The sequence below is a fragment of the Bombina bombina genome, chromosome 8 (assembly GCF_027579735.1).
Source record: "Bombina bombina isolate aBomBom1 chromosome 8, aBomBom1.pri, whole genome shotgun sequence".
Lineage (NCBI taxonomy): Eukaryota > Metazoa > Chordata > Amphibia > Anura > Bombinatoridae > Bombina > Bombina bombina.
In genome coordinates this window covers 173,474,417-173,488,563 of record NC_069506.1, presented here as the reverse complement: position 1 = coordinate 173,488,563, position 14,147 = coordinate 173,474,417, and the positions used below count along the sequence as shown (strand labels likewise).

At 38.6% G+C, this 14,147-nt stretch overlaps 1 protein-coding gene across 2 annotated transcripts in view; it reads right to left on the bottom strand.

Moving 5' to 3' along the window:
- PPP1R12C (protein phosphatase 1 regulatory subunit 12C) overlaps positions 1 to 14,147 on the bottom strand; it is a 666,212-nt gene that overhangs the window by 192,660 nt on the left and 459,405 nt on the right. For both annotated transcript variants that reach the window (XM_053690707.1, XM_053690708.1), the window contains one exon: positions 463 to 518. In XM_053690707.1, coding sequence (XP_053546682.1) covers positions 463 to 518 — 56 coding nt within the window. The remainder of the gene's footprint in view (positions 1 to 462; positions 519 to 14,147) is intronic.

Genomic DNA, 14,147 nt, shown 5'->3' with positions numbered 1-14,147 from the left:
GAGGTTCATATGCTAATTTCTTAGACCTTGAAGACTGCCTCTAATCTGAATGAATTTTCACCACTAGAGGGCATTAGTTAATGTGTTTTATATAGATAACATTGAGCTCATGTACGTGAAGTTACCCTGGAGTGAGCACCGATTGGCTAAAACGCAAGTCTTTCAAAAGTACTGAAATAAGGGGGCAGTTTGCAGAGGCTTAGATACATGGTAATCACAGTTATGCAAAACTGGAGAATGGATAATGAAAGGATTATCTTTCTTTTTAAACAACAAAAATTCTGGTGTTGATTGTCCCATTAAGGGTAAGATAAAAAAAAAATAAGAAAAAGCAGCTATAAAACAGGGACGAACTAGAAGATTATTAAAATCCCAATACAGGGTTTTGCAAAAACAAGATCAGAACAGAATTTTCCTAAAATTCCTACAGCAAACTGCATGAGTGAAGTAAAACATGATTACCTTTGTCTTGATGAGTCACTGTGATTGACTAGCTCACAGCATTCATTTTCCACCATCTAGAAAATAAAAATAATAATTTTAATATAGCATTGTCATTTCGAAAGTGAATTCAAACTCTCTCAGCAAGTTATTAATCGTAAGACATTTGCAAAATCAATAAACACAATATGCCTCCCACAAAGAAAACCTTAAAGGTCACTCTTGGACCTCACATAGTTGCAGAAAAAGTTAACGTTAAAGAAGGCAACCAAGGACAGTAAGAGACCATTTTTGGATCTCAAATTATGAATCTTAAGTTTCATATTTAATGTAATATAGAGCCTGCTCTTATTTCTGTAGCTTAGTATGTACATCTATAAAGTAATATAGAACTCTTTATTAAGAAATATTTTCTTATGCTTATCTAATAAGCCGAAGGGAGTGTGTGTGTGTGGGGGGGGGTGAGGGGTGCGCTCAGATGGCAAAGATAAATGGATAGTATTGAGTGGTGAGTAGGAGTTAGGTTATTGTATAACTATCAGGAATAAAGCTTACTCCTCAATGATCTCATATCAGGTATACATAGGAATTTACTATTGGTATTGGATCTAGGGTTGTCCTAAACCAATTAACAATGAGTATGACCATATTAATGTAGGCATCCTACTAGCTATGGAGAGGAAACGCACATGATCTTTAACCTCCTGTTAGTAGAAAAAAAGTTGGTAGGCTAATCGTATATTTTTATAAAGATAATAGCCCTTCCCGTGTACAGATATCTGGTTACATAGTGATTAATATCATCTTAGAATGCATTACTTTATACCAAAAAGGTAGAGAACTAAAGTATGAGATACAGAATTTTTTTTTTTTTGTCTCAAGTAGGGTGGTCTTCTAGGGCTAACCAAATATGATGTATAGGTATAATTATGGTTATAGTAGCCAAACACACTGGTTGGATTTGTTAGGTATATTAGGTATTAAAGCACCCTTATATGAGAGCACCTAGTAAACAATGTGACCATTCTAACTGGAGAAAAAGAATATATCTATAATGCTACTGAGATGGACATTATCATTATAATGCCGTTATTTACTTTAATATAGGAGGACTAGGAGACAGTATATAACTTTACATATAAAATATTCCAAGATGTAGATATATCTGTTGATACATGGTATATTTGCTAGGTCATCTCGGCCGCAGGCAACCCAGCAGAATGTGTAAAAGATATGTGTAGTGACTCAGATCTAGCTCCACCAGAATCGCACAGTAGCTCAAGCATTAGTATACAGCTACATAAAACTACAGCATTTTCCACTTAATGTTAGCTGATAAGTGTCTAGGATGCATGTATAGTAACATGTCTCATATATTAAGGGTCTGATACAAAGGGTTAGAGCTGTGTAGCCCTGCATAACCTAGCCGTCACTCAGTACAGAAGATCAAAAGTGAATCAGCTTTTTATTTTTCCTTTTTAAAAAAAAAACTAAAAAAAAAAAAAAACGGACCATAATATCTAAAATCTACAATATCAAATAAAAGAATTTCCACCAACTATGAAACATAGTGTATGTAAACATTGTGAAAAAAGCTCTGCATTAAACATCTCACATCATAAATCTATCAATACCATATAACCCACATCTGCCATGCGATTTGTAAAAAACAAAACAAAAAACAAAACACAGACTTAGAATATATTTGGTCAATTCCTTGCCAGGGAAGATCGATTCCATCATAAGTTCAACCAACTCCTTGCCTGGGGCTGCTCAGTCCGGTAAGCAATAAAATAGAAAGGCAATAAAATATATAAGAGAAATGACCTGACTAATATTTCAAACATGGGAAAATGATTTAGGAGCAGCTCCCAGTAAGGGGGACTCCCCTCCACATATTAGAACCTTTATCCGACGCCAGCCCTGTCATACTGGAGTAAAGTCTCAGCCGCATCTCCGCCACCAAGATAAACAGTCCAGGTAACGTTCTCAAGGCCTTGACACTTGTATAAAGAAACCTTTAGGGTGATCATGTTAGTATCCGAGCCTCCACCACTGGGCACGTTGCAGATGTTCACTGCTGATACCATCTCGGTATCTCCCAGCCTCTCAGTCGTGATCAGTGCAGATAGCCAGCTAGCACCGGAATCCTCATCTCTGTCAGATGAAAGTGAGACCGCAATGTCTCCTAGCAACTCTCGCTCTACTCCCATCACCTGTCTCACTGCAGATACACCATCCACCGATGGTGAAACAAACGGTTGTGGTTTCTGCTGGCTCTGCGCCACATATCCTCCGGTACTATGAGCGGGATCCCTCTCCAGCTTCACCTGTTGCTCATTGCCGAGGTGCTGAGGGTAGGAATAGTTGTCAAAAATCTGTAAAAGCTCTCTCCTCAGCTCCCCAAACACAGCATGCACGGTACTACAAAAGTCTTCCATGGCTCAAGGTCTGTTTCGGGAGAGTACTAGTAAGTAATGTACAAAGAAGCCAGAATAGACTGGGCTATAGTGCGCCACGAGGGCAGTAGAAAAAACAAACATGCAAGATGGCCGCTACCCCGGAACTTCTATAACGACCAGTCCACTAACCAAGTATGCAGCTCTGTTGTCTCCGTAGCTCGCGGTGTAAGTAACATCAATAGTCAGGGCAGTCTCACCAGAAGTTGAACTCACTTTTAACATATTATTCGTTCAGCTGGATGGCCATTTTAAGCATAAAAGGATAAGAGTTAAAGGGAGGTCTACTCATGTGCGTCCATTCTGTTGCCGAGCTAGCTCCGCCCCCCATTTCATTGCATTTTTATGATATATTTGACAAATACACAAAAAGGTCATAGGTTTCATCTTCTTAAAGCTATGAGGTGACAAACCCTTAGGGGACATTTACTACTTAAAAGGGACAGTCAAGTTAAAAAAAAAAACTTTCACAGTTCAGATAGGGCATGTCATTTTAAACTACTTTCCAATTGACTTTTATCACAAATTTTGCTTGGTTCTCTTGGAATACTTAGTTGAAAGCTAAACCTAGGAGGTTCATATGCTAATTTCTTAGACCTTGAAGGCCATCTCTAATCTCAAAGCATTTTGACAGTTTTTCACCACTAGAGGGCGTTAGTTCAGGTGTTTCATATAGATAACATTGAGCTCATGTACGTGAAGTGAGCACAGATTGGCTAAAAGGCATGTCTGTCAAAAGAACTGAAATAAGGGGGCAGTCTGCAGATGCTTAGATACAAGGTAATCACAGAGGTAAAAAGTATATTAATATAACAAATATAGTAATATGCTAGCATTTAAACGTATGCTTCATAGAAGGGACCTAAATAACATAATTTATGTAAGAACTTACCTGATAAATTCATTTCTTTCATATTAGCAAGAGTCCATGAGCTAGTGACGTATGGGATATACATTCCTACCAGGAGGGGCAAAGTTTCCCAAACCTCAAAATGCCTATAAATACACCCCTCACCACACCCACAATTCAGTTTAACGAATAGCCAAGAAGTGGGGTGATAAAAAAGTGCGAAAGCATATAAAATAAGGAATTGGAATAATTGTGCTTTATACAAAATCATAACCACCACAAAAAAGGGCGGGCCTCATGGACTCTTGCTAATATGAAAGAAATGAATTTATCAGGTAAGTTCTTACATAAATTATGTTTTCTTTCATGTAATTAGCAAGAGTCCATGAGCTAGTGACGTATGGGATAATGACTACCCAAGATGTGGATCTTTCCACACAAGAGTCACTAGAGAGGGAGGGATAAAATAAAGACAGCCAATTCCTGCTGAAAAAAATCCACACCCAAAATAAAGTTTAACGAAAAACATAAGCAGAAGATTCAAACTGAAACCGCTGCCTGAAGTACTTTTCTACCAAAAACTGCTTCAGAAGAAGAATATACATCAAAATGGTAGAATTTAGTAAAAGTATGCAAAGAGGACCAAGTTGCTGCTTTGCAGATCTGGTCAACCGAAGCTTCATTCCTAAACGCCCAGGAAGTAGAAACTGACCTAGTAGAATGAGCTGTAATTTTCTGAGGCGGAGTTTTACCCGACTCAACATAGGCAAGATGAATTAAAGATTTCAACCAAGATGCCAAAGAAATGGCAGAAGCTTTCTGGCCTTTTCTAGAACCGGAAAAGATAACAAATAGACTAGAAGTCTTACGAAAAGATTTCGTAGCTTCAACATAATATTTCAAAGCTCTAACAACATCCAAAGAATGCAACGATTTCTCCTTAGAATTCTTAGGATTAGGACATAATGAAGGAACCACAATTTCTCTACTAATGTTGTTGGAATTCACAACTTTAGGTAAAAATTCAAAAGAAGTTCGCAACACCGCCTTATCCTGATGAAAAATCAGAAAAGGAGACTCACAAGAAAGAGCAGATAATTCAGAAACTCTTCTGGCAGAAGAGATGGCCAAAAGGAACAAAACTTTCCAAGAAAGTAATTTAATGTGCAATGAATGCATAGGTTCAAACGGAGGAGCTTGAAGAGCTCCCAGAACCAAATTCAAACTCCAAGGAGGAGAAATTGACTTAATAACAGGTTTTATACGAACCAAAGCTTGTACAAAACAATGAATATCAGGAAGAATAGCAATCTTTCTGTGAAAAAGAACAGAAAGAGCAGAGATTTGTCCTTTCAAAGAACTTCCGGACAAACCCTTATCTAAACCATCCTGAAGGAACTGTAAAATTCTCGGTATTCTAAAAGAATGCCAGGAAAAATGATGAGAAAGACACCAAGAAATATAAGTCTTCCAGACTCTATAATATATCTCTCGAGATACAGATTTACGAGCCTGTAAGATAGTATTAATCACAGAGTCAGAGAAACCTCTTTGACCAAGAATCAAGCGTTCAATCTCCATACCTTTAAATTTAAGGATTTCAGATCCTGATGGAAAAAAGGATCTTGTGACAGAAGGTCTGGTCTTAACGGAAGAGTCCACGGTTGGCAAGAGGCCATCCGGACAAGATCCGCATACCAAAACCTGTGAGGCCATGCCGGAGCTACCAGCAGAACAAACGAGCATTCCTTCAGAATCTTGGAGATTACTCTTGGAAGAAGAACTAGAGGCGGAAAGATATAGGCAGGATGATATTTCCAAGGAAGTGATAATGCATCCACTGCCTCCGCCTGAGGATCCCGGGATCTGGACAGATACCTGGGAAGTTTCTTGTTTAGATGGGACGCCATCAGATCTATTTCTGGAAGTTCCCACATTTGAACAATCTGAAGAAATACCTCTGGGTGAAGAGACCATTCGCCCGGATGCAACGTTTGGCGACTGAGATAATCCGCTTCCCAATTGTCTACACCTGGGATATGAACCGCAGAGATTAGACAGGAGCTGGATTCCGCCCAAACCAAAATTCGAGATACTTCTTTCATAGCCAGAGGACTGTGAGTCCCTCCTTGATGATTGATGTATGCCACAGTTGTGACATTGTCTGTCTGAAAACAAATTAACGATTCTCTCTTCAGAAGAGGCCAAGACTGAAGAGCTCTGAAAATTGCACGGAGTTCCAAAATATTGATCGGTAATCTCACCTCCTGAGATTCCCAAACTCCTTGTGCCGTCAGAGATCCCCACACAGCTCCCCAACCTGTGAGACTTGCATCTGTTGAAATTACAGTCCAGGTCGGAAGCACAAAAGAAGCCCCCTGAATTAAACGATGGTGATCTGTCCACCATGTTAGAGAGTGTCGAACAATCGGTTTTAAAGATATTAATTGAGATATCTTCGTGTAATCCTTGCACCATTGCTTCAGCATACAGAGCTGAAGAGGTCGCATGTGAAAACGAGCAAAGGGGATCGCGTCCGATGCAGCAGTCATAAGACCTAGAATTTCCATGCATAAGGCTACCGAAGGGAATGATTGTGACTGAAGGTTTCGACAAGCTGTAATTAATTTTAGACGTCTCTTGTCTGTTAAAGACAGAGTCATGGACACTGAATCCATCTGGAAACCCAGAAAGGTTACCCTTGTCTGAGGAATCAAAGAACTTTTTGGTAAATTGATCCTCCAACCATGATCTTGAAGAAACAACACAAGTCGATTCGTATGAGATTCTGCTAAATGTAAAGACTGAGCAAGTACCAAGATATTGTCCAAATAAGGAAATACCACAATACCCTGTTCTCTGATTACAGACAGCAGGGCACTGAGAACCTTTGTAAAAATTCTTGGAGCTGTAGCTAGGCCAAACGGCAGAGCCACAAACTGGTAATGCTTGTCCAGAAACGAGAATCTCAGGAACTGATAATGATCTGGATGAATCGGAATATGCAGATATGCATCCTGTAAATCTATTGTGGACATATAATTCCCTTGCTGAACAAAAGGTAAGATAGTCCTTACAGTTACCATCTTGAACGTTGGTATCCTTACATAACGATTCAATATTTTTAGATCCAGAACTGGTCTGAAAGAATTCTCCTTCTTTGGTACAATGAAGAGATTTGAATAAAACCCCATCCCCTGTTCCGGAACTGGAACTGGCATAATTACTCCAGTCAACTCTAGATCTGAAACACATTTCAGAAATGCTTGAGCTTTTACTAGATTTACTGGGACACGGGAAAGAAAAAATCTCTTTGCAGGAGGTCTCAACTTGAAACCAATTCTGTACCCTTCTGAAACAATGCTCTGAATCCAAAGATTGTGAACAGAATTGATCCAAATTTCCTTGAAAAAACGTAACCTGCCCCCTACCAGCTGAGCTGGAATGAGGGTCGCACCTTCATGTGGACTTAGAAGCAGGCTTTGCCTTTCTAGCTGGCTTGGATTTATTCCAGACTGGAGATGGTCTCCAAACTGAAACTGCTCCTGAGGATGAAGGATCAGGCTTTTGTTCTTTGTTGAAACGAAAGGAACGAAAACGATTATTAGCCCTGTTTTTACCTTTAGATTTTTTATCCTGTGGTAAAAAAGTTCCTTTCCCACCAGTAACAGTTGAAATAATGGAATCCAACTGAGAACCAAATAATTTGTTACCCTGGAAAGAAATGGAAAGTAAAGTTGATTTAGAAGCCATATCAGCATTCCAAGTTTTAAGCCATAAAGCTCTTCTAGCTAAAATAGCTAGAGACATAAACCTGACATCAACTCTGATAATATCAAAAATGGCATCACAGATAAAATTATTAGCATGTTGAAGAAGAATAATAATATCATGAGAATCACGATGTGTTACTTGTTGCGCTAAAGTTTCCAACCAAAAAGTTGAAGCTGCAGCAACATCAGCCAAAGATATAGCAGGTCTAAGAAGATTACCTGAACACAGATAAGCTTTTCTTAGAAAGGACTCAATTTTCCTATCTAGAGGATCCTTAAACGAAGTACCATCTGACGTAGGAATAGTAGTACGTTTAGCAAGGGTAGAAATAGCCCCATCAACTTTAGGGATTTTGTCCCAAAATTCTAATCTGTCAGACGGCACAGGATATAATTGCTTAAAACGTTTAGGAGGAGTAAATGAATTACCCAAATTATCCCATTCTTTGGAAATTACTGCAGAAATAGCATTAGGAACAGGAAAAACTTCTGGAATAACCACAGGAGCTTTAAATACCTTATCTAAACGTTTAGAATTAGTATCAAGAGGACCAGAATCCTCTATTTCTAAAGCAATTAGTACTTCTTTAAGTAAAGAACGAATAAATTCCATTTTAAATAAATATGAAGATTTATCAGCATCAACCTCTGAGACAGAATCCTCTGAACCAGAGGAATCATCAGAATCAGAATGATGTTCAGTTAAAAATTCATCTGTAGGGAGAGAAGTTTTAAAAGATTTTTTACGTTTACTAGAAGAAGAAATAACAGACATAGCCTTCTTTATGGATTCAGAAACAAAATCTTTTATATTATCAGGAACATTCTGCACCTTAGATGTTGAAGGAACTGCAACAGGCAATGGTACTTTACTAAAGGAAATATTATCTGCTTTAACAAGTTTGTCATGACAATCAATACAAACAACAGCTGGAGGAATAGCTACCAAAAGTTTACAGCAGATACACTTAGCTTTGGTAGATTCAGCACTTGACAGCGATTTTCCTGTAGTATCTTCTGACTCAGATGCAACGTGAGACATCTTGCAATATGTAAGAGAAAAAACAACATATATATAAAGCAAAATTGATCAAATTCCTTAAATGACAGTTTCAGGAATGGGAAAAAATGCCAAAGAACAATCTTCTAGCAACCAGAAGCAATAAAAAATGAGACTTAAATAATGTGGAGACAAAAGTGACGCCCATATTTTTTCGCGCCAAATAAGACGCCCACATTATTTGGCGCCTAAATGCTTTTGGCGCCAAAAATGACGCCACATCCGGAACGCCGACATTTTTGGCGCAAAATAACGTCAAAAAATGACGCAACTTCCGGCGACACGTATGACGCCGGAAACGGAAATAGAATTTTTGCGTCAAAAAAGTCCGCGCCAAGAATGACGCAATAAAATGAAGCATTTTCAGCCCCCGCGAGCCTAACAGCCCACAGGGAAAAAGTCAAATTTTAAGGTAAGAAAAATGTTAAATTAAAATGCATTATCCCAAATATGAAACTGACTGTCTGAAAATAAGGAAAGTTGAACATTCTGAGTCAAGGCAAATAAATGTTTGAATACATATATTTAGAACTTTATAAACAAAGTGCCCAACCATAGCTTAGAGTGTCACAGAAAATAAGATTTACTTACCCCAGGACACTCATCTACATATAGCAGATAGCCAAACCAGTACTGAAACGAGAATCAGCAGAGGTAATGGTATATATAAGAGTATATCGTCGATCTGAAAAGGGAGGTAAGAGATGAATCTCTACGACCGATAACAGAGAACCTATGAAATAGACCCCTTAGAAGGAGATCACTGCATTCAAATAGGCAATACTCTCCTCACATCCCTCTGACATTCACTGCACGCTGAGAGGAAAACCGGGCTCCAACTTGCTGCGGAGCGCATATCAACGTAGAATCTAGCACAAACTTACTTCACCACCTCCATCGGAGGCAAAGTTTGTAAAACTGAATTGTGGGTGTGGTGAGGGGTGTATTTATAGGCATTTTGAGGTTTGGGAAACTTTGCCCCTCCTGGTAGGAATGTATATCCCATACGTCACTAGCTCATGGACTCTTGCTAATTACATGAAAGAAACATAAATAGGAGGCCTGACAAAATGTAGGTGACATTTTCCGTAAGGTAGATTCCATAGGGGTGATAAGAATCTGAGTTATTTTTTTTATTTATAAAGCGCCAACAGATTCCTGAGTTCCCAGGAGTAACCAAGGGATACAAAACAAGCAGAAACAGTAGTCAGACAAGTTAGCAACATTATAGAAATCACAAACTTAATCTATGGGCAAGAAAATACCTTCCAAACCAAATGGAAATGTAGCCATTGCTAAAGTACACTTTTATTTATCAGGAATCGGGAACATGAAGTGAAACTTGGCATAGGATTTATTGCAGACACCTGAAAACACATTGCTGTGACTGATTTGAAGACAATGAATGCTAGCAAATGCCAAAAACACCTCCGAAATGTTATCTTAGCAGGAGGGATAAGCTTGCAAAGAAGAAACCCAACTTCCCTGCTGTCTGGGGAAAAAATAATTCCTACCTTAAAGGGCCATGAAACCCAAATGTTGAAACACTTGAATGTGATGCAGCATAGCTGTAAAAAGCGGACTAGAAAATATCACCTGAACATCTCTATGTAAAAAAGGAAGATATTTTACCTCAAATGTTCCTCAGTAGCCACATCCCATTGTAAAGGACTTCTAAGCAGCAAATCAGTATGTCTGTCCTAGGACAGCTAAGGGAGTGAGCTTCGTGAACACTCCTTATTTCCCTATTCAGTTTAAGGAAGTTTACTATGAAATCTCATAAGAGTTAAGTGAAATCTCATGAGATCACAGTAAAAGAGTTCATGACCTCAGCACTGTTGATGCCGATTGGCTTCTGTTCATTTATTTTTTACCCGCAGCTGCACACCAGCCGAGTATAACTTTTTACACAGAACTTACTCTGCTGAGCTGAGGAAATTGTGAGGTAAAATATCTTTCTTTTTTAAATAGAAATGCTCAGGTGATATTTTCCTGTCAGCTTTTTACAGTTATACTGCATCAGTTTCAAGTGATTTAGCATATGAGTATTATGTCCCTTTAAAGGTTGCATATTACTTTTTCTGTGACTTTTAAAACTTAATAGGTAGAAAAGGAGGTATACACACAGACTTCACAAATAAAATTATATATAACCTAGTTCTCAAGGTATATTTCTCAGCAGAACAACACATATGAGCTAGAAGGGACCACAAAAACTAAATGCCTTCTCCTTCCAAATCATGCCACCTGAGTACTGCTAATGAGCAAGCTTCACCCAACAGTGTCATTATGCATTTGTAGATTGCAACCAACTGCAAGGTAATCCTTTAGCCCCCAATAAGGGTAAAATGGTGTCTGGATCCATGCAATTACAAATATGGTATTCCCAGATGGGGGTCAAAAGTTTTCTTCATCTTCATAAACTGATGCATAGGCAGAGCTCCAGCTAAGCTTGTTACTCTACAAATAAGTAAAAGCTGCCACAAGCAGAGAGATGAGGAATAAATAACACTCCTACCTAGTCTAGATATCAGAAGCCATATAATCATTTTATAATAATATTTCTATGAATGTGTGGGAGAAATAGAATAATTATAAGCCTAATTGTCTTCTCCAGGATAAAAAAAACAAAAAAAAAAAAGCAAACAAAAAAGTAATCTGCCACACCAATATCTGAATTGGCTTTCAAAATATTGTTATGGCCGTGACTATATCAATGCAGAGCCACTAAGAAAGACATTTTAAGTAAAGGTTTAAATACTTGCAAGCAGTTCATCCAAGTGCTTGGGGGAAATGCAACAAATTATAACTGAACAGTTGTCTTTCAATGAAGTAGCACTGAAAAAGCAGAAACAAACTTTCATAGAACTGAGGGCTAACCCCAAATATATACTGTTCTTTAAAAACAAAATCTGCACAGTGTCAGACAATTAAGATCGTTCAAAGATTTTGATATGGCAGCCAAACCCTTATATTTAACCTTAGCTGTAACAGGTCAAAAACTTGAAAACATAATTTATGTAAGAACTTACCTGATAAATTCATTTCTTTCATATTAGCAAGAGTCCATGAGCTAGTGACGTATGGGATATACATTCCTACCAGGAGGGGCAAAGTTACCCAAACCTCAAAATGCCTATAAATACACCCCTCACCACACCCACAATTCAGTTTAACGAATAGCCAAGAAGTGGGGTGATAAGAAAGGAGTGAAAGCATAAAAAAAAAGGAATTGGAATAATTGTGCTTTATACAAAAAAATCATAACCCCCACAAATAATATGAAAGAAATGAATTTATCAGGTAAGTTCTTACATAAATTATGTTTTCTTTCATGTAATTAGCAAGAGTCCATGAGCTAGTGACGTAGGGGATAGCAGATACCCAAGATGTGGAACTTCCACGCAAGAGTCACTAGAGAGGGAGGGATAAAATAAAGACAGCCAATTCCGCTGAAAAAATAATCCACAACCCAAATCAAAAGTTTTAATCTTATAATGAAAAAAACTGAAATATAAGCAGAAGAATCAAACTGAAACAGCTGTCTGAAGTACTTTTCTACCAAAAACTGCTTCAGAAGAAGAGAAAACATCAAAATGGTAGAATTTAGTAAAAGTATGCAAAGAAGACCAAGTTGCTGCTTTGCAAATCTGATCAACAGAAGCTTCATTCCTAAAAGCCCAGGAAGTAGAAACTGACCTAGAAGAATGAGCCGTAATCCTTTGAGGCGGGGACTTACCCGACTCCACATAAGCATGATGAATCAAAGACTTTAACCAAGACGCCAAAGAAATGGCAGAAGCTTTCTGACCTTTCCTAGAACCAGAAAAGATAACAAATAGACTAGAAGTCTTTCTGAAATCTTTAGTAGCTTCAACATAATATTTCAAAGCTCTTACTACGTCCAAAGAATGTAAAGATCTCTCCAGAAAATTCTTAGGATTAGGACACAATGAAGGGACAACAATTTCTCTACTAATGTTGTTAGAATTCACAACCTTAGGTAAAAATTGAAATGAAGTCCGCAACACCGCCTTATCCTGATGAAAAATCAGAAAAGGAGATTCACAAGAAAGAGCAGATAACTCAAACTCTTCTAGCAAAAGAGATGGCCAAAAGGAACAAAACTTTACAAGAAAGTAATTTAATATCCAGAGAATGCATAGGTTCAAACGCAGGAGCCTGTAAAGCCCTCAGAACCAAATTAAGACTCCAAGGAGGAGAGATTGACTTAATGACAGATTTGATACGAACCAAAGCCTGTACAAAACAATGAATATCAGGAAGATTAGCAATCTTTCTGTGAAAAAGAACAGAAAGAGCAGAGATTTGTCATTTCAAAGAACTTGCAGACAAACCTTTATCCAAACCATCCTGAAGAAACTGTAAAATTCTAGGAATTCTAAAAAAATGCCAGGAGAATTTATGAGAAGAACACCAAGAAATGTAAGTCTTCCAAGACACAGATTCACGGGCCTGTAACATAGTATTAATTACTGAGTCAGAGAAACCTCTATGACTAAGAATCAAGCGTTCAATTTCCATACCTTCAAATTTAATGATTTGAGATCCTGATGGAAGAATGGGCCTTGAGATAGAAGGTCTGGTCTTAACGGAAGTGTCCAAGGTTGGCAACTGGCCATCCGAATGAGATCCGCATACCAAAACCTGTGAGGCCATGCTGGATCCACCAGCAGTACAAACGAACGTTCCATTAGAATTTTGGAAATTACTTTTGGAAGAAGAACTAGAGGCGGAAAGATATAGGCAGGATAATAATTCCAAGGAAGCGACAATGCATCCACTGCTTCCGCCTGAGGATCCCTGGATCTGGACAGATACCTGGAAAGTTTCTTGTTTAGATGAGAGGCCATCAGATCTATTTCTGGAAGTCCCCAAATTTGAACCATCTGAAGAAATACCTCTGGGTGAAGAGACCATTCACCCGGATGTAACGTCTGGCGACTGAGATAATCCGCTTCCCAATTGTCTACACCTGGGATGTGAACCGCAGAAATTAGACAGGAGCTGGATTCCGCCCATACAAGTATCCGAGATACTTCTGTCATAGCTTGAGGACTGTGAGTCCCACCTTGATGATTGACATACGCCACGGTTGTGACATTGTCTGTCTGAAAACAAATAAATGATTCTCTCTTCAGAAGAGGCCAGAACTGAAGAGCTCTGAAAATCGCACGGAGTTCCAAAATGTTGATTGGCAATCTCGCCTCCTGAGATTCCCGAACCCCCTGCGCTGTCAGAGATCACCATACAGCTCCCCAACCTGAAAGACTCGCATCTGTTGAGATTACAGTCCAGGTTGGACGAACGAAAGAGGCCCCTTGAATTAGACGATGGTGATTCAACCACCAAGTCAGAGAAGATCGAACATTGGGATTTAAGGATATTATTTGTGATATCTTTGTATAATCCCTGCACCACTGGTTCAGCATACAAAGCTGAAGAGGTCTCATGTGAAAACGAGCAAAGGGGATCACGTCCGATGCAGCAGTCATGAGACCTAGAATTTCCATGCAAAAAGCTACCGAAGGGAATGATTGAGA